We start from the raw sequence: 26,088 nt of genomic DNA on the forward strand, positions 1-26,088 counted from the left end.
AGAGTAGTCTCAGAGAATTTAAGCTGGCAGCACTGCTTTCTTCAAAGTTAAAACATTTTCACCACAGGAGCAGTGTGCTTCTTTCACAGTGCCTCTGTGGTTCTAAGCCAGGTAATAAAAAAATAAAAACAATAAAAAAAGGCAAAACAAATTAAAAGGGAGCAATTAATATTCTTTTCCTAAAGCATAAAAAGGCAGACAGAGAGCGCTCCCTTGGTGGAAAGGAAGGCCTGAAACCAGAAAACCACTCCTTACAAAAGTAATTAAGGAAACGCGGTTAACCTGGGGCTAGCAGCCTGGCCTAACAAGCATAAAAACCATGCTTGGAGGCAAAGTGTAAAGAACAGGAACACACCCGCATTAAAAGCGCCTCCAGATCAATCTAACAGAGCCTTTAAAAAGCTGCGGGCCGGGTGGTTATCTCTTCAACACGTTGATAATGCTCTCACAGAAAAAAGAGAAAGCATGCAAGAAGCCTATCCAGTCGTTCTACTAACTGGATAATGAAAGCAGGCCAATTCTTCCCCCACACACTTTGGCCCAACCACTTAAAATCCATTAGCGGTCAGCCATATTAGATTTTGTGAAGAAAATAAGCTCTTTCTACATCTGTAGAATTATCAGCTTTTATTAAAAAAAAAAAAAAAAAAGAAACATTGTACGCTTGATTTAAATCAAAGTCTATTTCTCAAGGATCAGTCTACAGTTGAAAAGCCATACAGGATCGGTGCAATGATATTAGGCATACTAGGTGAGATTTTGATCTTGTGCCTCCTTCTGAGATGCTCCTTCCTCCACAATCCAGCACCTTACTGCTCACTCTCTTACCCCCATAGTCCACCATCCTCCCATCCCCAAGTCATGGATCAGCGGCCCCCCTGCCCGCTCCCCACACACTTCTCTTTCTTTACTCCCCAGCAGTCTTGTATCTCTCTCATAGTCCAGCATATTAAGAATATACAAATAGCATACTGGGTCAGACCAATAATCCACCTAGCCCAGTATTCTGTTTCCAAAAGTGGCCAATCCAGGTCATAAGTATAAGTACTATATCCCCTCTACCTAGTAATCTAGCATGTCTAGTTTTCTCCTCTTGCCATTATGTCAGTGGTGCAGCTTGTGGAACAGAAAGAAGAAGCAGGCAAGCTAGGGGATAAACAAGGAATACAGGGCCTCAGCACATGCATGTGCTTAAGGCTTCCATGTTTCAGATTACTCCACAACAGGAAGTGTGCATAAGAGTGGGCAGGAATATGGTAAGGTCCCTAGCTGCTAGCTTACGTGCCTGTTCCAGCTGTTTTGCCGGCTGCTGATTAGGAGGGGGGATTTAAATACTTACCCATGCTGTTCATTATTTTGCTGCCCTACCCCCAAATCTTGGAGCTCTAGGTGATTGCCTAGTTATGGAATTACCAAGGACATCCTTAGATTTGAACGTCTTTGACTTTCGGCGATGTTCGAAATCAAAGATGTCCAAGTCAAAAACGTCCAAATGCAAGCCATTTGGATGTGGGAGGAGCAAGCATTTCTAGTGCACTGGTCCCCCTGACATGCCAGGACAGCAACTGGGCACCCTAGAGGGCACTGCCGTGGACTTCATAAAATGCTCCAAGGTACATAGTTCCCTTACCTTGTGTGCTGAGCCCCCCAAAACCCACTACCCCCAACTGTACACAACTACCAATAGCCCTTACGGGTGAATGGGGGACCTAGATGCGCATACAGAAGATTTCTGGTGGGTTTTTTGAGGGCTTGCTGTTTCCTCCACAAATGTAACAGGTAGGGGGAGTATGGGCCTGGGTCCACCTGTCTGAAGTGCACTGCACCCACTAAAACTGCTCCAGCGACCTGCATGCGCTGTCATGGACCTGAGTATGACATCTGAGGCTGGCACGAAATATTTTTAATGATGTTTTTTGAGGGTGGGAGGGGGTTAGTGACCACTGGGGGAGTAAGGGGAGGTCACCCCTGATTCCCTCCGGTGGTCATCTGGTCATTTCGGGCACCTTTTTGTGCCTTATTCGTAATAAAAACATGTCCGGGTGAAAACGTCCAAGTTGTCGTCATGGGCATCTCTGCTTTTCTTGATTATGGGTCAAAGATGTCCAAGTCTTAGGAACGCCCAAGTCCCGCCTTCACCACGCCTCCGATACGCCCACTTTAAATTTGAACATCCTTGCGACAGACTTCAGTTAGAGACGTCCAAAATCGGGTTTCGATTATTCCAATTTGGACGTCTCTGAGAGATGGACGTCTAAGTACCGATTTATGTCGGAAGATGGACATCCATCTCTTTTGAAAATGAGCCTGATAGCTACCTATGAATCTTTATAAAGTTGTAAACACTACAGCTAAAATGAAACTGTGGACATTTACATTTGCTTGGAAGCAGATGTAAAGTTTCATTTGTAAAGTACATGTGAATATAAAGAATGCACAAAAACTGTGACTCCGCCCAAACTCCACTCCACAGTATACCTACACCCGAGACACACTAAGTACGCATATTCTTGAAATTGTGCATACTTTTACAAATGGGGAAATTTCTTAAGAGACATTTTACGTGCATCTGCTACCATATACGTGTGAAAATGCCTTTATAAAGTTAGCCCCTTAGAAGCTCTATATATGCACCATCTCTCCATATCGCCAAATTCTTAACACCATGTATTCTGTACTCTAAAGAATGGGAATGAGAGAAGGGACTGAGACAAGGAAAGATGGTCTCTTATGTTTGGGTTCTGCATTAGTGAGGCCTTCTATCAATCTGCTGCCTTTTTTCTTTCAATAAAAGGTTTTATTTTCCTATTCTTCTAGTGTGGCCATATTTTAAACCTTTCATCTCCCCAATGGCAGGGCATTACCATGACCATAATGCACCCTTGATAAAGGAGAGGAGTCTGAGCATCTTAGATGGATCTCCATGTCTCTGTCTTTGACTGCATTGACTGGATGTAGTCTGCTAATTTTGTGTCAATTGCCTTCATCAAGTCCTGTGCAGAAGACAACTTGCAGAATAGGCAAAGGACAGCTCTCCTATTGCGCAATCCCCTGTAATTGAAGAGACATCTCAGGTCACAGCTCAGACCCTAAACTTGGATATTTGTCAAGAAGCCAAGCAGCACTGCTGCACCACAGAATAGGCACAGTGTTGAAGGAAACCTGTCTTTTCCTCAGGCTGGAATCAGTGACAATACAGTATTAAAGCCGACTCTTCCTCAGGCTGGAATCACATGCATGGTATTAAAAGTGGCCTGCCATTTGAAGTCTTACAGGATCTTCTGTGGTATGCTCTCACTACATTATCGCCCCTCTGACTGCTTCCGCATGGTGGACAATTAGAGGTATATACTAATCCAAGGCTGTCAGAGGAAACCTGGCATTTCATTGCTTCCTAATTATAGTGAGGTATCCTGTCCTGGAACTGAATCTGGGCATGTCTGCATGCCCCATGGGCAGATACTGCAGCTGCTCTGGCCTTCATTTCTGTTCTAGGGTAACAACTGTTTCGTGACTCTTCTTGGCAAAATTAAATTTTCTGTTAAAAAAGATACCCCTTGTCTGAAGGGTGGATAGGGCAATGTGTGAAAGAGAAGCTTGCAGAAACTGTGAAGCTTCTACTGGTGCTACCCATGCTGTACCTGTTCTGTGACTCAAAGCACTTTCCCCTGGATTCTGTATAGTGCGACCGAAATTGTGCGCGCAAATTCAGGTGTATTCTGTATTTATGCATGCAATTTAATTAGTTAACAAGCCAATGAGTACTGATAATTGCCACAACATGCAATTATTGATACTAATTGGCTTTAATTAGAATTTATGTGCACAACTTGCTAGGCATATTTTATAAAGTAGTATGCGTAAATTCTAAGGTGTGCAGCCAAAAAGGGGGCGTGACCATAGGTGGATCATGGGCATTACAGAAAATTATGCACGTGCTTATAGAATACTCCTGAACTGCACCTAACTTAGGCACCGGTATTTACACCAGGTTTTACTTGGTGTACAATTTCCACCACTAGGTTTAGGTGCGCAAAAGGGCTCTAGGCATCAATCTATATAAATGAGCTTGGACCGACTCACTCGCAAATGCGCAGTAGAGCCCGAACGTTGAGAGAGCAAAAGTCCAAGCCACTACTACTACTACTTAACATTTCTAGAGCGCTACTAGGGTTACGCAGCGCTGTACAAAATAAAAATAAACAAAGAAGGATGGTCCCTGCTCAAATGAGCTTACAATCTAAAGAACGAAATGTCAAGTTGGGCAGTCTAGATTTCCTGGGTAGAGGTGTAGAGGTTAGGTGCCGAAGGCGACATTGAAGAGGTGGGCTTTAAGCAAAGATTTGAAGATGGGCAAGGAGGGGGCCTGTCGTATGGGCTCGGGCAGTTTGTTCCACGCGTGGGGTGAGGTGAGGCAGAAAGGGCGGAGCCTGGAGTTGGCGGTGGTGGAGAAGGGTACTGAAAGGAGGGATTTGTCTTGAGAGCGGAGGTTACGGGTAGGAACGTAAGGGGAGATGAGGGTTGATAGGTAAGGAGGGGCTGCAGATCGAGTACATTTGTAGGTTAGTAGCAGAAGCTTGAATTGAATGCGGTACCTGATCGGAAGCCAATGAAGTGACTTGAGGAGAGGGGTGATATGAGTGTATCGGTTCAGGCGGAAGATAAGACGTGCAGCAGAGTTCTGAACGGACTGAAGGGGGGATAGGTGGCTAAGTGGGAGACCAGTGAGGAGTAGGTTGCAGTAGTCAAGGCGAGAGGTAACGAAAGAGTGGATGAGAGTTCGGGTGGTGTGCTCAGAGAGGAAAGGGCGGATTTTGCTAATGTTATAGAGGAAGAAGCGACAGGTCTTGGCTATCTGCTGGATGTGCGCAGAGAAGGAGAGGGAGGAGTCGAAGATGACACCGAGGTTGCGGGCAGATGAGACAAGGACGATGAGGGTGTTATCAACTGAGATAGAGAGTGGAGGTAGAGGAGAAGTGGGTTTGGGTGGAAAGACAAGAAGTTCGGTCTTGGCCATGGGCAGATGAGACAAGGACGATGAGGGTGTTATCAACTGAGATAGAGAGTGGAGGTAGAGGAGAAGTGGGTTTGGGTGGAAAGACAAGAAGTTCGGTCTTGGCCATGTTCAGTTTCAGGTGGCGGTTGGACATCCAGGCAGCAATGTCGGATAAGCAGGCCAATACTTTGGCCTGGGTTTCCGCAGTGATGTCAGGTGTGGAGAGATAAAGCTGGGTGTCGTCAGCATAAAGATGATACTGGAAGCCATGAGACGAGATCAGGGAGCCCAGGGAAGAGGTGTAGATAGAGAAAAGAAGGGGTCCAAGGACAGAACCCTGAGGGAGTCCAACAGAAAGCGGGATAGGGGTGGAAGAAGAGCCATGAGAGTGTACTCTGAAGGTACGATGGGAGAGATAAGAGGAGAACCAGGAGAGGACAGAGCCCTGGAACCCAAAAGAGGACAGTGTGTCGAGAAGTAAGTTGTGATTGACAGTGTCAAAAGCGGCGGATAGGTCGAGGAGAATGAGGATGGAGTAATGACCTTTGGATTTGGCGAGGAACAGGTCATTACAGACTTTGGCTAATGCCGTTTCTGTCGAGTGAAGTGGGCGAAAGCCAGATTGAAGCGGATCGAGTATGGTATGAGAGGTAAGCCCCGCCTCCACAAGCTCCAGAAACAGAAAGGAGGAGGAGTCAGAGGTGGGGCGAGGGGCTGAGAGTACAGAAAACAGCCCGAACGTAATACATTTTGTCTCTCACACATATGGAACTCGGAAGGGGAGGGAGGGCGGAGGGAAGGACGAGGCGTGGGAATTGGAGGGAGAGGGAGGAACGATTGAAGGAGGGGGTGTGGGGAACCAGCTGTCATGACCGGCGTCGCAGTCAAAAGGGAGGCTCTATGGAGGGAGGGAGGCCATTAGCAGGAGCACTTGAACTCAACCAATAGGGAGGAACTCTGGCAGAAACATCAGATACAGCACTCGAAGCCGCCCCTGCAGTGAAGCCACCCGCGGCACCCATTGCAGAAAGCCAGGAAGAATCAGAGGAAGAAAATGGTGCTGCCTCCACAAATTTTGGACGTTTCTGCAATGGGCAGTTAAGGACGTCCAAAAGTGGATGTTTCTATGAGAAAGACATCTTTCTCATAGAAACATCCAATTTTGGACGTCCTTAACTGCCCACTGCAGAAGCGTCCAAAATTTGAACGTCCTATACTGCCCCGTCATAGAAATGTCCAAATTTTGGATGTCCTCAACTGCAATGCATGCTGGCAGGCCCCCATTACCCCCAAAGACGCAAACCACCCCCCCAGCGACAGTGGACTGGAGGTCCGGTGGACCTCCAGTCCCCCCGACAATCCCACCCTCCCCAGGTTCAGGGAGGGCTGGAGATCCGGTGGGTCTCCAGCCCCCCAACCCCCCAGCAAATGGTCCCTGGTGGTCTAGTGAACGCCGACCAAGCCCCCCCCCCCCAGCGACAGGGGAGCTGGAGGTCCGCTGGACTGCCGGTCCCCCTTCCCCAACCCAACCCCCAGCATTGGCAAGGGTCCCTGTGTGATGGAGAAACTCCCTTATATGGTGTGTAGCCCCACCCAGCGCATCCCAGGATGCACTGGGCGGGGCTGGGCGCCATCATTTGCAGCGACGAAGAAAGAAGAGGGAGGCAGGCTGCGTCCCTCCTCCAGCCAAGGTAGGGGGGTGGGCGGCAGATGGAGTGACAACATCACACAGGGACCCTTGCCAATGCTGGGGGTTGGGGAGGGGGGACCTGCGGTCAAGTGGACCTCCAGCCCCCCTGTCGTTGGGGGGGGGGCTTGGTCGGTGCCCACTGGACCACCAGGGACCATTTGCTGGGGGGTTGGGGGGGCTGGAGACCCACCGGATCTCCAGCCCTCGCTGAACCCTGGGGGCGGGGACCGTCGGGGGGGGGGACCAGAGGTCCTCCGGACCTCCAGCCTCCGTTACTTGGGGCAGGGGTAGTCAGGGCCTGGTGGTCCCATGGACCTCCAGCCCCTGTGTTTGACAGATAGAACACAACTTTAAAAGGGCCCCCCTTGGGGGTTTTTTGTGCCAGCTGTAGGCTGCAGTGCTGTACGGACACACACACACACACACACACACATATACACACTCTCACTCTCTCTCTCTCAGACAGATGCACACACATATTTCATTACATTTTTCACAACAAATATGTTGCCCGTTTTAACGGGCTTTAAGGCTTCTATTCTATAAAGGCACAGTTTATAAAATACGCCTAGGCAGAGATATTTTTGGCGCCAATTTTTCAGACACCATATATAGAATCTAGCCCTTTATTTGTAAAGCAGACCATTGGTCAGTTTTCATGTGTCCTGAAACTCTGAAACAGTAAAATAAAACAAAAAAATATATATAGTATGAAAGTTATAGAAAAATAAATCTGAATGTTTGTACAGTTTAAACCCAACTGCACTATTTCAATAGCCTTGCATCCCAAGTGAAATCTGCTCCAAAGACAGGGGACTATGTGAAGGCAATAAATAAAACTTGTGTATTAAAATTCCACTCAGCCCGCCATGAAAGATGAATGACCATGAATTAAATACTCTTTCCTGAGAGCGGAGACCCGAGAGCTTTAATCAATCCTCACCTTCCATGCTGAAACCACCCAAGTCTGAGGGTCCCATGCAGCTCTTCCCCAGCCTCTTTAAAACTATTAATTAGCATCAAAAACATCCTGTAAGGATCAGAGTCATCCTGGCACGGCTCAGACATTACTATTTTTTTCTTTATTCAGGATATTCTCAGTAAAATGTTTTGGCGAGAGCTGGGGCACTTCCAGAGAAGCAAGTGGACGGCGATAGTGCACATGGGTGTTTTGTGAAGGGAGGGGAAGAACAGCGGACAATGGATTGAGAGGGGTAACAGAAGGATCATATGTGGTCTGGCAGGTCTGCCGCTCAGTCATCACCCTGACAGCCATCTCTGAAGCTCAGATGATGTAAGATAAAGACTGTTTTCTCTCTCTTTGATACAAGTTCAGAAACCATAAGGAGAAACAGGGATAGGAGATTATGGAGAAAAACAAACTACAAGGAAAAAGAACAAAAAGTATCCTTTGTTGTTTATTATGTTTTTTTCTAACAGGCAGAGTGGGAAAAGCAAAAAAAAAAAAAAAGGACACCCTGGAAACATAGCAAGAAAAGGTATACACACACCACACACACACACAATGTTCAACACTTTACAATTTCATAATGGGGCTTATGAATTTAATGCTTTTTATTGACTAACTGCTTATGTTCACGTCTAGGTTTCTTTGTTTTTTGTTAGCTGACTTTTTAAAAGTGTTGTATTATGTTTTGGATGTTATTGTATCATAATCTACCCCAATGCACAGCACGGAAGCAGGCAAATCAAGCCAATAAATCAAAACAAGTGGGAATTTCTTGGCAATTTATTTATTTCCTTATTTACACAGATTTGATATACTGCCCATTGCACAGCTTCTAAGCAATTTACAGTTTTAATATAAATTTTAAAAGAGTGAAAGAGGGGGAGTTCTAGCAAAAAAATAAAGAGAAAAGAAAGAAAAATACAATAAAATAAAGATCAAGGTCAGAGAGTCCAGTAACTTTCAGGTGGGGGAAGGGGGGGGGGGGGTAGGAGAGGATAGTGATATGACTAAGAAGTCATGACTAAATTAAAACCAAGGGGGTGTAACAGGTCAGCTGTGGTCTGCAGGCCCTCTGGAATAGCCAGGACTTAACCAATTTCTTTAAATTTTGGAGTGATGGTTCTCAACCAAAATCAACGGGAAGAGAACTCCATAACTGGGGCCCAACGTAGCTGAAAGCACAGGGTCTCATGATATCCAGACATGATTATGAGATGGCAGAAATAATAGGGCCATTAGCAAGGAATGCAAGGCCGCGTGGGTGTGTAAGGAATTGATAAATAATTTGGTGCTGATGGGAGGAGTCCTTTAAAGACTAGTGAGGATTTTATGTTTGATGCATGAGGAAATGAGAAGACAAAGTTCCGTAATAAGAAGAGGGGTGCCATGGTTGAAGTAGTGTGCATTATGGAGTAACGTACATATTTAGCATGAAAAAAAAACATATGCAAAAGGAGACTTTTTTTTTTAAACTACAATGGCATTCAGTTCACTGAACTTGAGATTTCAGGAGATGTGGTCTGGTGTGAAACCGCAGGGAGTATTTATGCCTTGATGCAGGTGAAGGGTTAAGGGGAGCAACTGAATCCAAGAGGTAAGATAGAGTGGAGGGAATGTACTTGTTTCAAAAGTGAAGCTTTGAATTACAAGAACCAGTAAGCTCTTGAGAGGGGTTAGAGACAACACCATCATTGGTGTGAGACGCTGATGTATTCTCAGATGGGAAAGAGGTCAATGCATCTAGATGCCTGTCGATTAAATAATACTCCTTATCCCCAAGTAACCTATAAGAGAAAGCGGCTGACTGAGCAGGAGTAGGAGGAGGCAGAGAGAAGAGAAGGAATGTAATGAGATGATCAGTCTAAGGGAAAAGGAAATGACTCCAACAAGAAGGGAGTAAAAACAGAAGAGGACTGTGACAGGACCAAATCCAACACATTTCCAGATACATGAATGGGGAAAATAATGTGCTGTGTGAGACAATAGTAAAGGGTAAATGTGGAAAATCTGGAGGAGTAGCTGAAGGAAAAGAGACTGAAGTCACCTAGTAATAATAGTGGGGAGTAAGAGACACTTATCTCAGCTATAAAAGCATACAGCTCTTCAAGGGAGGTTGTCGAGGGAGGTGGAGGATGATAGACTAGGGCAGTGAAATGAAGAGAGGAAGAAGAAAAGCATACAACTGCAACATCCCATAGTGAAAGTGGAGCAAAAGAACAGGGTGTGGCATGAAAGGATTTAGAACAGATGAAGGCCACACTAACACTGTGTCAGACTTGTGAGCTTTTGTACCAAGTACAGCGCTGCTGAGCCCGGTACTCGGACCAGGTTCTGCTTGGCAGCCAGACAACCCCGGGTTTCACCTGCGCTGACTGCCATTCCCCAGAGGTTGAGCCCCTAGATGCGGGCGGTCTGCAGGACTTATGAGACGGAGCTGGAAGTGGGGTGGTGAACGTATCGGCCAGGCAGGCAGCAGGTCAAGACAGTAATCCAGGTACAGGCAAAGTCAGTGGGCAGGCAGCAGGCAAGAGAGTAATCCAGGCACAGGTAAAGTCAATAGGCAGGCAGCCGGTCAAAAGAATAATCCAGGTACAGGCAAAGTCAGTGGGCAGGCAGCAGGCAAGACAGTAATCCAGGCACAGGTAAAGTCAATAGGCAGGCAGCAGGTCAACAGAGTAATCCAGGCACAAGCAAGAGAGTAATCCAGGCACAGGCAAAGTCAGCAACGAGGGACAAAGTAGAGAAGAAGCAAACTACTGAGCAAGTAACACCTACCAAAGTAGAAGCCGAAGCATGGAGTCCCAGAAGAGCTCAGCTGATAAAGTGCTGGCGTCTGACATCAGCAGGGACCGGCAGGGAGAAGCACAGCCACAGGACAAGAGCAGAGGAAGGAGGAACCGGAAGACCAATAAGAGAGAAGCAAGGGAAGCCAGGCAGAGAGAGAGCAGAGCCAAGTGCATGGAAGCAAAGCAATCAAGGAGCCTGCAGCTAGAGAAGAACTACACACACATGGCTCAGGGCTGTGCCAGTCAAGTGTGCGTGTCGACGGGACCCCCGCACAGCCCGAGGACGCCGCTTGCGTTGAGGTAGGGGACATGACACACTGCATCACAAAGGGTGTGAAAATTGCAAACAAATGAAATTAGGAGGGCAGGATTCAACAAAAGGTGTGGTGTCTCCCAGTAGAAGACAGGTTTCAGTTACGCATTCAGAATCCAAATGAAAGGTAGTAATCAGATCCACAGATAATGAGCCTTTGTGCCTGAAAGAACATGCACTGAGCAGACCAAACTTTAGATGAGTTTGAGGAGCTAATGTAAGTGAGAATTATGTAGGACCAGGGGCTGGAGACGTCTAGTACCATAAGGACGCTTAAGCATATGTGCCAGCACAGGCCAGTGCCCCCACCAAGAGGGAATATTCAAAGTTGGTGACAACTTAATAGTCATGTTCATAGGGCTACAAGACAAATAAAGGATAGTAAAAAAATTAAAAAAAAAAGACTATGAAGGAAATATCTAGGGCACCCTAAGGAAGGCACAAAGAGCACAACCCTTCATCAATAGAAATTATGGGACTGAAATGAAAATCCCACTCACTGACTTCTGTCACCCCAACTAACACAGCTTTGTGCATTTTTTTCTCTCTGTCTAGAAGACTTCCCAATGGCCTGGTGAGACACATCCTAACGGTCTTGACCAGGATTTGCCTCTGCTTGTGCTCCACCCCAGGTTTTGGGGATAGCACCAGTAAATTGCCAGGGGTCAGAGGTTCATGCTCCACACACATATACAGATGGAGTAAGATAAGCATAAGAGCATATTAATAAATGTTCTTACTTCAGCCTCCAGTTTCACTCCTGGGACCATGGACTAATTTGTCTTCCCCTCTCTGAGGATTTCCTCAGGCCAACAAGAGGGGAATAGGGAGGACCCAGCCTTCACTTTCTTTCATTCTTTATTTAAAACATTTAATTGCCTTAGTGAGACACAACCGTCCAATGTGATTCATAAGCTAAAAATCATTTCAATAAACTCCTGCTGTAAAGACCCTAAGTGTGGCATCATACAGGCTGCTCTTGGTGATATCACCACCACTGGAGACTAGTTCCCGTGGTAACAGCTGTGAATATGGCTGCTCCTGCTGCTACAGAAAAACATTTATCTTAAAACAACAGGCACCCAGTAGTATGCTGTGTTTCTTGATGTGAAAGGCTATTTTATTTCCTATCAATTAATGTCGTTCTTTTCTTAATTTATCTACTGGATTTTTTTTTTAGCAATTGTCAAACACCATGACCCACTTGATGGGACAAAGAAACAAGTTCAAAAAGGTTCCACAGGTCAATGGCCTGGCCAAAAATCACTTCCATGACTGCTCAGTCTCTGCCTAATTTATTCCTTACCACAGTGTCTTAGACTTCAGTCAACCTCTGCCTTCCTCTCAATTTATTTCTGTTTTTTTTTTCAATGAACAAATACACAATAAAGAAACATAAAATTAAACATTTTAAGTCTGGTGCTGTTTTTCTGTTGACTTCCGAAATGCTCAATGGATTGGAGGATATCAGGGGAAGGAAGGAAGCACTTTAAGTCATCACATAGCACCTTAATACTACCTCTAGCACTCATTCAGGGGCCCTTTCACTAAGACACAGTAGAGCTAATGCGTGGGTTGTGCATGCCAAATTGACACTACAGCCAGGCTAGAATGGGTGCCCAGTAGTAATTTCAAAGTTAGTACAAGCTATTTCCCGCGGTAGAAAATATTTTTATATTTTCTACCACTGGGGGGTGTTCCTAGTGGTAATTAGCAGCGCAGCCACATCGGTGCATGCTACCTGATAACTGCACGAGTACTGCATGAGCCCTTACCGCTAGGTCAATGGGTGGTGGTAAGGGCTCAGGCAGTAAATAGCTGCATGCTACTTTTAATTTTCGCACATGACCACTTACCGTCCCACTAATAAAAGCTCTTTTTCCCAGCCATGGTAAAAAATGGCCCAGCACATGCCAATTTCACGCATCCAGACTACTGCAGGCCACTTTTTACTACAGCTTAGTACAAGGGTCCCTCAATGTTAAGTCTTTGGTTGCTTGGAGGGTCCCACTAGGTACTGGCCAGGTCTTACCAGGGGCGTAGCTGCTATGGGGCCACGGGGGCCAGGGCCCCCGTAGATTTGGCCCTGGACCCCCCTACCGCCGCCCCCCCCCCCCCCGCCCACTCACCTGCCCGCTCGCCGTCACCTACCTGGGCTGGCGAGGACCCCATTCCCCACCAGCCGAAGTCTTCTTCCTTCCTTTCAGGTTTCTGAGTCTGACGTCCTGCACGTAAAACGTGCAGGACGTCAGACTCAGAAACCTGAAAGGAAGGAAGAAGACTTCGGTTGGCGGGGGATGAGGTCCCCACCAGCCCAGGTAGGCGACGGCAACGGCGAGTGAACGGGGGGGTCGCGAGGGTCGACGGTGGTGGTGGGGTGTCGGCAATGATGGCAGCGGGGGCGGGCGATGATGATGGCGGTGGTGCCGGGGGGGGGGGGGCTAAAATGTGCCCCCTCACCTTGGCTCTGGCCCCCACTACCGCTGAAGGTCAGATACGCCCCTGGGTCTTACTGGCAAAAGTACTCATATTCTGCAATGTCCTGCCTGCTGACTACATTCCTACTTGCCTTTGGACAAGTGCCCAACTCCATAACTTGTCCCTCTGTGATTTCTAAGGATATTGTGATCCCTACAAAACTTGGTGGTCACAGTTCCCACAAATGACATCTACAGACCAACTAAAAAATTACTGGGATCTCTCTATGATTCACTTATGTGAGTTGGTGATCAACCACAGCCACAGGGGAAAATAAAAAAGTGAACCAGAAGATTTTTTTTTTTTTTACTTGCAGACATCAGGAAAAAAGGAAAAGGAATTATACAATTAATATTACTTAATGTCATTTTATAGTAATGAATCAGTATCTGGAGCTGCTTGGTTGTGATCACTCTACAGGATGTGGGGCACAGCTGGGATAGGTTCTTGATTACCGGTCTGATCCGCTACACTTTCTAGTCAAGACTGGAGATGTTTCGCATGCTCTTAGCTGTTTCTTGTGTTGGGTCTATAGAACCAATTATAATCCAGAGTACTGGCTTCCTAATCAATAACAGTGTGTAACATTAAGGCATTCACAGAATATTAGAATGACACACCCTCTGGAGGACTACAAAAAAAACACATTTCACCCCATTTCACTGTAGCAACTACCGCCCGTCTCATCTGCCCGCAACCTCGGAGTCATCTTCGACTCCTCCCTCTCCTTCTCTGCGCATATTCAGCAGATAGCCAAGACCTGTCGCTTCTTCCTCTATAACATTAGCAAAATTTGCCCTTTCCTCTCTGAGCACATCACTCGAACTCTAATCCACTCTCTCATTACCTCTCGCCTTGACTACTGCAACCTACTCCTCACTGGCCTCCCACTTAGCCATCTATCCCCCCTTCAGTCCGTTCAGAACTCTGCTGCACATCTTATCTTCCGCCTGGACCGATATACTCATATCACCCCTCTCCTCAAGTCACTTCACTGGCTTCCGATTAGGTACCGCATACAGTTCAAGCTTCTCCTACTAACCTACAAATGCACTCGATCTGCAGCCCCTCCTTACCTCTCTACCCTCATCTCCCCCTACGTTCCTACCCATAACCTCCGCTCTCAGGACAAATCCCTCCTTTCAGTACCCTTCTCCACCACCCCCAACTCCAGGCTCCGCCCTTTCTGCCTCGCCTCACCCCATGCTTGGAATAAACTCCCTGAGCCCATTCGCCAGGCCGCCTCCCTGCCCATCTTCAAATCCTTGCTCAAAGCCCACCTCTTCAATGTCGCCTTCGGCACCTAACCACCATACCTCTATTCAGGAAATCTAGACTGCCCCAACTTGACATTTTGTCCTTTAGATTGTAAGCTCCTTTGAGCAGGGACTGTCCTTCTTTGTTGAACTGTACAGCGCTGCGTAACCCTAGTAGCACTCTAGAAATGTTAAGTAGTAGTAGTAGTAGCAGCAAGTTTCACTGTGAACCCACATCTCCAGAAAACAGACCTGCTCTCCACTTCCTTTCTCCCATATGCTTACAAGTACATAAAGCAAATCTGCCTATATTAGGGACACACTTAAACTTTGGAGAAAATAGGGCAAACCAAACTGCAGGTCAGTTTGGGAGAACTGAGGGGTCAATGGAGAGAGGAATCACTAACAGAAAGAGGGAAGTAATATTAGCTCTCCACAGGTCTTCCCTGAGCACCATATTCAGTTCTGGAGACATCTACAAAAGGGACATTGAAAAGGCTGAGGGAACTCAGAGGAGGCTCACCAAATGAAGCATGGCCTACATGAGTGATAAAGAAGAGGGGTGAAAACCACAGATCAAGACCTGTGACAGCAGGGGTAGGCAGGCACAGAGGGCAGTCTGGACAGGTCAAGTGATTCTAATCTGCCAACAACTTCTGTGCTTCTACAATCAAGTATGCAATTTCCTGCTGCTCCTGGAAGGCAGGATTCCACAGAAACCTCATGCAAGCAAACACTTGTAAAAAAAAACACTATTAAATATTTTTTCAGCCCTTGAACTTGGCACTTCGGGGCCAAAGGCCCATACTGCTTTCTGAACATTTTTCTAGGCGCAATCTTTACTGAAGTTGCAGGAAATTAAATCCTGGGTCAAAAGATGCAGCCATTTCAGAGCTGTGTGAGCAAACCAACTTGTGAGATTTTTATACATTTGGTTCCCTGCTTTTGATCAAAATGTAAAACCTAACCCTTAGTCTCTCATATCAACCTTTTCGTTGTACAAAAAAGTGGAAGCAAACACCAAGCAAGAGGTACTAAAGGACAAATCCTCAGCCAAATCTGCATAACCCCGATAGAAGAAAGTGTGACTGAAATGTACTCAGACATTACTTTTTTTCTTAAATAAATAAACGACCTAGCAAGAATCGATAGAAAAGATATTTGAATGCCCTCCAAACTGCTCCATATTTTTGTGATTCCTTGAACTTGCCAGAGACCTTCAGTCCTGCTCTCCCAGCTTCCTCATCTGTGGACAAAGTGGTCAGAGGAATGGTGACAGAGGAATTCCTCCCCATCGTATCACCAGAGAGGTTGTCACTGGGCTCATCCAGATCTGGGGCTCACACACACACAACAGTGGCATAGCCATTGAAGGGGGGGGGGGCTTGGGGGCCTCGGCTCAGGCCCCCTTCAGAACTGCAGCACATGTGCTAACCATACCTTTGCTGATAGGGATACCGAAGCTCCACCAGCCAAATATATACAGGGCCACCAATTACCTCCTTCTCACACTGCTTCCTGCCTGCAGATGTCGGTGGCGTGACTTTAGCCTCCGATACCAGGACTTCTCGCTCATGCTCTCATGCGCGAGAAGTCCCAGTATTGGCGGCTGAAAGCATGCCACCAACATCTGCAGGCAAAACACAGTGCAAGCAGATGGGAAGTGGCTCGGGCACTGTATGTATTTGGCTGGCGGGGCCTTGGCATCCCCACCAGCAAAGGTATGGTTAGCACATTCAAGGGAGGGGAGGAATGCATTGCCCACCCAGTCCACCCTGGGCATCCCCAAAATTGGAAGGCGCACACACACACACACACACACATATACATATAAGAGCACTGAGAAACAAAGAAATGGAGAGTGTGACCAGAAACAATATGATGGCAGATGGCAGTGGTAACTGTCGCGAGGTGGGGGAAGGAGCTCTAGGCCAGGAGCAGAGGTAAACCTTTTCAGTTGGAGGGGCCAAACAAACCAATCTCTATCCCCACCCCATGCAAGCTCTCTGGTTGCTGATGGCATGTAGGGCAAAATATTGGTTAAGTCAAGTCCCTAGTGGCCCACCCCACTGTGCTGCCTAGGGGGCCAGCAATGGCTTCCATCTTTTGCTTCAGCTGCAAAAGGGACAAAGAATGAAGTTCAAAAAAGGTTCCAAGTCAGTGGCCTGTGGCCATAAACATGATTGCCCAGTCTCTCCCCAATTTATTCCTTACCACAGTGTCTTAGACCTCAGTCAACCTCTGCCTTCCCCTCAATTTATTTATGTTTTTATAACAAGGTCTCTGTACATGAAGCAACCACAGGTAACAGAAGTGGAAAAAGTGGTTGTACAGTAAGACAATAAAAATTCAAAGCAAAGCATATAAACAACTCTTCATATATTCTAATTTTCAGAGACAGGAAAGGGCACAAGTCATAAAGATATCAAAGGCAGGTCAAAATTATTGGGAAAGACGAAACCAGGTGAGAGAGTTAAATGGTATTAACGTAAGCGCAATGATCGGCTGTCACACAGATCAGAAAGGGGGGGACTTCTCTAAAGCCTGGGGAAAGCCTGTTTTATACTTGGAAAATGCTGTTTATAAAACAGCACATAAGTATTCACTGTGACACGATGACATGGCTCACTCGGGGCAATTCTACAACCTAGACACTCACATATATGCACTTAAATGCTTAGAATGCTAGCATTTATGTGGACACATCTGAAGGGTAAATGTTAGCAAGGTGCCTAAGTGCTCTTCTGCAAATACTCACTTAACTTACTTCACATATATTGGCAAAGGGTTGCACACAGGGGCAGGGCTCCCACTTACACATGTAACCTACAGAATACTGTAGAGCTAGATTCTGTAAATGGCGCTCAAATTTGGGCACAGAAAAAAAATGAGCACTGATCACTATTCTGCGCTCCGAGTTGGGCACTGTATATAGAATAACGCGTAGTGCCGGGATCTGCACTCAACTTTGGGTGCGAGGATTTACAACTGAAACCTGCTATAAATCCTTGCGCCTAAATTAGACGTGGATCCCCCAAATTCTATAATGGTGCATGCATCTTTAGTCAATGCCCCTTACCCACCCCTCCTCCCATGGCTATGCCCCCTTTTCAGTGGTACGCTAAAAGATTGACGCATACATCTTTATAGAATAGCGCTTAGCAAGACAGACGCATAAATCCACACTGTTGCCTATTAATGCCAATAACTGATTGTTAGCGCCAATTATTGGCGCTAATTGGCTCGTTACTCAATTAAACTGGGAAAGGCCAATTGGGCAAGCACAGAAATTTGCACACACAATTTTAAGCATCATATGTAGAATCTAGGAAGTGTGTAGGCATTCTCAGGAGTGTAGTGTGGCCAGAGCAGGGGCTTAGTTGCAATGTACAAGCATATTTTATTTAAAAAAGAAACAAGTGTGCGTCATGTACACATTTACTCCAGTTTCCGAGCAGGTGCAATGTGAGTGTCAGCATTTACATGCTACAGGGGCTGGATCTGGGATCTGGGAGCCTATATTATAAAGACACACAGGGGCCCATATTATCTTCATAAAATAGGCACCTTTTTGGTTCTTTCTTGTACCTGTCCATTTGTTCCTCAGCTGCAATGCACACATTTGTGCATACCTACGAATGGACAGATAGATGGATCCTCAACCACAGGTGCTACTGCCTGTTGGAAAATGTGCCTAAAAAGAGGGGATTTTTAAGGAGTATGCTATTCAATGAAAGGCTCAAAAGATGAACAGAATGTGCCATCTAGAGAAATAAAGAAAAGTGGGAAAGAGGCTAAGACAAAAGGAGAAGCCATTCTTAATAAATAAATGATGTTATTGCCATCACTGAATCTTTCTGCAAATGGGAAATGAGTTACATGACATTCTGAAAGCAACTAACAATCCGGCTGTTGGAAGAGATCACACCATGACCAGGACTATTCTGAGGGTGTTGGAGGGTGGGAGATTTTAATTACTGATACATTAATTGTTGCTTGTTTTTAGGTGGTTACTCCATTGTAATCTGCATAGAACCGAGGACTGGGATTATAAACACCAAATTAAACTAAATTAATTCTATTTCCTACAGAATCATCATTAATACAAGAGTGCATGCAACAAATGAAAGTTAATTTTGACAAAGAGCAAAGCAAAGAAAATCAAATGATTCAAGTAGATGAATGATTTCTGGTTTTAATTCCACATGATTTTATCCACTATGGACATCTCTTACCAAATAGTGTATATAAAAGACATCTTTTTTAATATATTTGGCTCATTTATTATTACATATTTTCTACATGATTTTACATCTCATCCCATAGGGCTTATGGGCCAACCCAGCACTGTTCTGGCAGCCTCCCTCCTTTCAGAGGTCCTGTCGCCAGAACTGAATGTAGCACTCCAGATAAGATTGCTCCAATGACCTGCAGTGACATTAGCAGTGAATGTTCAATTATATTGCAGTTCCAAAAATAAATAAATGGGTCTGCTCAGGTGTGAGACCCAGGGGCATAGCCAGACAGCAGATTTTGGGTGGGCCTAGGCAAGAAGTGGGTGGGCACCAAGTGTTCTCCCCCTCCCCCCCAAAAAAATATCTAAGCTGGTGGGGAAATGCTTCTCTCCACCTTGGCAATCTGCAGCAGGCATGCGCTGAAAACAGAGCATTCGCAGGTGCCAGTATCATGGAGCACACCATTTTGATTACCATCAGGGGGACGTCTTCAGCTGGTAGAGCTTGGAATCCCCATCAGCTACTGCTAAACATGTGCTATTGTTGGGTGGGCCTGAGCCCTAAGTGGGTGGGCCCCGGCCCACCCAAGCCCACCTGTGGCTAAGCCACTGAGACCTCTCACTCCTACAATCTTTGAAGCTCCCTCTTCCCTTTAGGATTCTTTCCAGATCTTTCTCTCCCCCCCCCCCACAACTAATCCACAGACCACTCTCCATCATCACTCAACCTCCCTCTTTCACCTGTCACCTTCAGTCTGTTAGTTTCAACCATATGCACAGTGCCCTGTGGCCTTGCTTACCTCAGTGGTGTTGACCCGTCCTTCCGCGAAGGAGCACTCAGCTGGGTTATTGGTGCAGACATGTCGGTATTTGCACCAGTGACACGAGTAGGGGCTGCTTACACAAGACAGACACCTGAGAAAGGAAGAGAAAAGAAAAGACAGAGAAAATTGAGAGGAAAGCTGTAGTGGCAGAAATTCTATGGAGGAGTGTACAAAGTGAAAAGGAGAAGGGGCATCCCAAATGCAAAGAAGTGTTTTATGGATAATTTACAAAGTGCCAGTAATGTGCACAGCGCTCTATGGACAAACAGAAGTACAAAAGAGTTGTACATAAGTCCCTGCTATGAAGAGCTTACTAATCAGTCAGTCTTTTCTCTGAAGAAACTTTCCAAAACCTACTTCTAATGTTGACCACTTCTTGGAAATTAGGTGCTACTGAAAAGCAGTGCATGGTACTGGCTTCCTGCTCCTAGATTATGTGAGTTCTACTTTCAAGGGCGGTAGCTGCAGTCAAGGGCCAGACTGGAGTCCAGGTCAGGCACAGCAAGATACAGCATTGTCCACTGATCTTATCCAGTTTGAGAAGCCAGTGTAGTGAATGTAACCCAAGTCTAACCTCTGCAGCTCTTCCAACCCAAGCATTAAGAGCCATAGCTGGGAACAGAGGCCAATCTTCCATCATCTGCAGCATGTCTCAGCCAAAAGGTAGGAGCCTGTGCCAAGACTGGAACTCAAAATGATTAACACCTCCTCCCTGAGTTTTATGAATGGGGTTTAGACAAATTGCAGTAGCACAAGCTTGCCCTGTTTCTGAATCCCTTCTTCATTTCTCTGTTCTTCACTGCCTGCTCTTATCTTTTGTCAGCAGTCTCACACCCTCACTGAAAAGCCTCATCAAAGCCCATTCAATGAATATAAAACTCAGGAAATTATATTGCATGTTGTTCCAGGGTTTGATAACTTACACTGCTGGCCAGGTAAGATCTGTGCTTCATTTCTACTTTCCTGTCACCTTACCACACAGGTCTCTTCCCCAAAAGGCAGATAAAGGAAGCAGGATAAAGTGATACTACTGGTCATGGGGTAGTCAGGCTGCTGCCAGCAGACAACACCTCCCCAAAAAATGACCAGGCCACTGCTGGCAGATTCGTGGTGACCAGCTATTGCCAGCAAGGTCATGAGGGCAGAGAAGTCAAATATTAGGACAGCAGTGTAAATAGCTACCAAAAATGTATGGATATTTCAAATACTGGAGGTAAATCTTAGGAGGTGGGGAGAATTAGGTGTAGAATTAAGTCTGGGAACATGTATGTTTAACCAACTGGATGAAAAAAAAAAAAAATAGAGCATGATATCCTACAACTGATCAAACATCTACACATGGCAACTGGATTATATCAGGGGCAGACTAGATGAATCAATCTGTCTTTTTCTACCATCATCTACTCTGTTGTGTTACCTTAAATAGCTCATTTTAGTCACTGTTTTCCCATGAGAAAGAAATGAGTAGGCGACTATAAAGATTGTTTTTGTTTTAAACCATATTAGGCAGAGCAAAAAAAATGATACATATACGGAGATACACATATACATAATGCATGTACATTTATAGACATAGAAGTTATCATATGGTTCCAAAACCAACATAAAACACATACAAACGTCTCATCCCTGCCACAGCCACCCCCCTCCCTCCCCCTCCCCCCCCCAAAAGATTTTGACACTCCACACTGCCTGCCTGAATCTGAATCTGTGGGAGGTGGGATGGTAAGGTCTTTTCAGACGAGCTGTGGTAGTCTTAAAACAGGAAGGTGAAGGCCTTCTTTCCCATGTGTATGTATAAAAGACCCTGGCACCACTACATCCGCAGCTGATGGGAACAGCATTGTCGCATTGTTTATTTCCTGGCAAAAAGAAGAGAATGAACAAACTTCCCCTGCTTCCACAAACACTCCCCTTTTTCCATGGAGACCCCCCGGGGACCTGCTCACAAAGGGAGCCAAAGCTTTTCCCAGCAGACTACTCTAAACAGGAAGGCTAAGAAGCCTTATTTAATTCATAAGCAGGTAGAAGGAGGAGAGGCCTAGAGTGCCAGTCACCATGACAACCCTGAGGCAAAATGGCCATCTCTACCCCCTCAAGGAGGGCTGCAGTTCTGTGGCAAAGGGGAGGGGGAGGGAGGACAGCTAGTAAGAGCAGTTAATTAGAAAATGGGTATCCCTGGCTAGTGTGTAAGAGGAGGCAGGCCTGTAACACACGCAGTAAAATTAATCTACCAAACCCACAGTTTAGTTCCAAAGGAGCACCATCAGGCTCAGTCTATGGCACAGAGCTGCTCTCATTCCCATTAACTGATCAATTTAGGTCTGTTTCGTACTGGATTGTCCTCTTCATGTTTGTTTTTTTTATAACATGACAAGTGTAGGCTCATGCATATTATGCCTTAGAGCAGCACAACATCTGCCATTAATTGCATGCCTGCTTAACAAAAAGTGTAACTTCTTAACCAATCTCCCCATTTCCTGTGTATTTTTAGCTTTACCTTGTCCTCTCTATTTCAATGGACCTCAAGTTCCCTGCCCCCACCCCTATACGCCCTCTACCCTCAAAGACTAAGGTTCTCATGCTTTTTATCAATAGCCATTCTTCTCATTTCCCACCTGCATCCTTTTCAAAAGGAGACAGGAAAAAATACCATAAAATTTTAAAATCAGACTCCTAATCCCCATTTTTGGCTTTTTCTTTGCACAAAAGCCACAACAGGTATGAAATTTCAAGTTATCATAGCAACATATTTTTGAACATGTTTGGGTACTGTAGAGTGGCAGTGAAATGCATAGCCCAGGCTGTGTTCTAAATGCTGAATGCACTGTATTGCAATTAAAGCACAGATCTACCTCATCCTTACTGCTGGCCAGGCCATCAAGGTTGCCCTCCTTCCACGCTAGATGAAGAAGCTTAAGTTGAGGGTGAAGAGCAAATAGAGTGGTGGAACACTTACGACTGGAGGACACTGCAGTTATAAAAGACAAAGTTGGTGCTGGCAAACTTCATGCCTGTCTCTCGGGACTTCAGATATAATTTGACAGCCCGTACATCACCTGTGATAAAGACCATCATATTATGACTGAGAAGCTCCTAAATGGAATAAGTACACCTGCAATCACTGCTCTAACTTGATTAACAGAAGCATCTCTCACAACAAGCCCCAGGGTAGTGCTGCAGGGTAGACATGAGGTACACTAGCAGAACTGTGGTGGGGGTCTCACTATTGCAACAGCGCTGTGATGGAGATCTCAATACTGAAGTACCAATGGGTACTGCAGGGCAGAACTGAGGTGTACAGGCACAGCTGTGTGTTTTGAGAGGAGGAAGGTGTCAGTTCCAGAGTGGTAAGGAGAACTGAAGGGCCAGACTGAGGTGCATTGGCAGAGTTGGCGTGCATAGGGGAGGGGGAAATCTCCCTACTCGGGGCGTAGCTACCATTGAGTGAGCCCAGCAAAAAGCCCAGGGTTACCCAATGGTAGGGGCCACATACTGTTGAGCCCAAGTGCCCTCTAACTCTTTGGCTTCCTACGGTCCAGCATTTCTCTCACTCTACCCCCCCTCCCCCCTCCCCGGTCCTTCAAATTCATTTCAGCAGTGACAGATGTAAATAAGGCATCTCCTCTACTTCACCCCACCCATGGAAAGTTGCATCAGAGGAGGTAGGACGTGGCAGAAGAAATGCCCTGATATGTCCGCCTGAGTCTGTTTACATCGCTAACACTGTGAATTTGGAGGAATGCTGGGGGGGGGGGGGGGGGGGGGAAGGGTAAGGAAGAGAGACTAGACCTGGGAGGGGTAGAAAAGAGGGAAAGTGATGCATGATCTGAGGAGAAGCAGAGAGAGAGAGACTTGGACCAAAAAAGGGTAGAAAAGAGGAACAGAAACACTGGACCTAGGGTGAGAGAAAACGGAGGGAGAGAAACTGGACTGGGAAGGATAGAAGGGGAGAGATGCTGGATCAATAGAGGCAGGGAGAGAGAGATGCCAGGCCACAGAGGGAGGCAGGGAGGTCAGGATGAGAGAGGGAGAGGTGCTGGCCCCAGGTTGGGAGGGGAAGGAGAAACAGGGGAGAGAGAGAGCAGAAGCAGGGCAGGGACACAGAGAAGAGATGCTGGGCATGGAAGGAGCATAGGGACAGGTACACAGAAGGGAGAAGCCTGACAGAGTAAGATAGGCACACAGAGAAGGGATACTGAATATGGGGTGAAGACAAGGGACACTGAGAGGGCAGATGTTGAACAAGAGGGGAAGATAGGGACAGGGACAGGAAAAGGGATAAAAAGGAAAGAATGGATGGTGAACACAGAGAAGAAATGTCAAAAGGACAAAAGACCCCGAAGAGAGTTAAGGAAAAAATAGAGAAAAGCAGAAGAGAGATACTGGGATCGAAGCAATGCTCAGATAACACAGGTAGAAAAGAATATTTATTAATTATAATAGGTCAGCTTTGGGAAATGTGCAGCTCTGATATCTTGCATTTTGGTTTCTATTTCTATTACTATGACAGGTTTTCTATATAGGTATGGAATGTGTTTGTGTTTAGCAGGATTTGTTTACTGGAGCTCTGAAAGGATTCCCCCACTACCTTGGGAGAAATGGTGTTATAGGGGGCCCATCTTAATTTTTCTGCCCGGGGTCCATTCAGTCCTAGCTACACCACTGTCCCTACCAGAATAGCAGAGGAAGCTGCAGGGCAGGAGCGAGATGCACTTACTGAGCAGCATGTGTGGAGGGGGGTTGGGGGAAGTTAACCTCCGTACTCTGACTGTCTCATGTAAAATGTAATGCAAAAATATCTGCCTTTTCAATCCTCCCCACAACAAAATGAAAATGCTCTTTCTATTTCAGTGACAGATAATATGACATATCTCCTTGCTGATGCATGCTCCATGGCCTTCTAATAATACAAATGGCATTCTCTTTCTGAGCTGTAATTCTATTTTTGCTCTTAAAATTTATTTAATTTTAACAGCTCATGATGTGCAGTCTGCCGAAAGGGAAAAGGGGGGGGTGGAGGAGTGAGAGCCATAGGAGAGATAAGGACAAAGAGGGCAAAGCCACAGAAAAGAAGAGAGCCCTCAGGTTTGGGGACAGAAGCAGGACTATTTGGACAGGGTGTGGCGGGCAAGTCAGGAGGGCCATTTGGTGCGAGCCTTAAGCTCAAAGGGGACCAAAAATGTGGTTATTTATTAATTTTAATTAGTGTGCATGCACAGAATAAAGGCTAGAAAAGTATCTGTTAAACAAAAAATATTCACATCATGTCTTACATATTTGGTACCTTATTTTATTCTCATGTGTTTTTTATTGTATTTATTATAATGGCTAGGGCCCTCAAAAACTGAAGTAGCTCAGACCTCTCTGGACCTCAGAGGGCCTGGAAAAGAGGGAGAGACAGAGGATGGAGGAAAGGCAGTAAGAGAAAAGTGTGTTTCTGTTCTAGCAACAATCTTCATCAGGATTGTACTAGGCTATACCCTGTGCAACTTGTCCACAGGTATCCTCACACCTCCCACTCTTCTACCACTAATGAGAGGAGACTGTGGGCTGGGAGCAATTTTTGTGTCCCTTCATATCTGCACCCTGTGCATCTGCACCACTCACACACAGCCCTTGGTATGATGCTGTTCTACTCCAATCATCCCATGCCATATTCGCACACACCCAGCATATCCCACCACATCAGTCCAATGCTCACCATATCCACCAGAGGTGATAGTAGAGGGGGCATCCCGCAGGGAAGGCAGGAAGCAGCGGATCTCCCCTTTCTCCAACAGCGCCTCACTCTCACCGATGTCCTCAAAGGAGCAGGTGACCCCCACTGACAGGTCAGGGATGTTCTCCACTGAGAGAGTAAGCTGGGAAATGCAACAGAAGAGACACAGAAGGGTCAAGAGACCTTAATAAATTCCCATCCTCCCTACCTCACTTTTAGAATACTAGTTAAGCTTGTTGCCTGCAATTCCCTTGATAGACTCCAGGGGCAGCCATTTTGAAAGTGCCATGCAATCACCTCAAGTACTGGGATACATCTGCTCAAAACGTGTATCCGTAATGTCAGTTGTGCTATCACAGCTGCCAAGGAGAAGCAGGCCTGCTTTATACGCCCCTCAAGCCTGCTCATGATGGGATATGGCAAGAACAGGGCACTGCTTTGTAGGTCACCATCAGAAAAAATATAACCAAATACTTGTGAAGCAGGGATACAGAAATATATTAAAACCAGGGCTTAACTTATGCCAGAACAGGGTGGAATGGCATTCTGTCACTTTTGGACCCAAGGAAATGATGTCAACACCCAGCGCTAAATGGGTGAGAGACCCCTGTCTGTGATTGGCTGAGAGAGACCTGAAGGGGCATAATCAAAAGGGAGGGACATCAAAGCAAGTGGAGCTGTGGCCAAGTGGTTAGAGCACCAGTCTTGTAGTCCAGAGGTGGCTGGTTCAAATCCCACTGCTACTACTGAAAAAGCTGTCCCTGACAAGCACTTTGATTTTTTTCCACTTTTTTTGAAGCCGGCCATCTGTAAACCTGG

The 26,088-nt window shown here is 46.1% G+C and overlaps 1 protein-coding gene across 1 annotated transcript in view; it reads right to left on the bottom strand.

The window, feature by feature from the left end:
* The window catches only part of LOC115463477 (plexin-A3-like), a 362,021-nt gene that overhangs the window by 130,859 nt on the left and 205,074 nt on the right, over window positions 1–26,088 (bottom strand). Inside the window, 3 exon segments of the mRNA XM_030194015.1 lie at window positions 19,524–19,638; window positions 22,507–22,606; window positions 25,252–25,411. Of these exon segments, the coding sequence (XP_030049875.1) occupies window positions 19,524–19,638; window positions 22,507–22,606; window positions 25,252–25,411 (375 nt within the window).

The sequence above is a fragment of the Microcaecilia unicolor genome, chromosome 2 (genome assembly GCF_901765095.1).
Source record: "Microcaecilia unicolor chromosome 2, aMicUni1.1, whole genome shotgun sequence".
Taxonomy (NCBI): domain Eukaryota; kingdom Metazoa; phylum Chordata; class Amphibia; order Gymnophiona; family Siphonopidae; genus Microcaecilia; species Microcaecilia unicolor.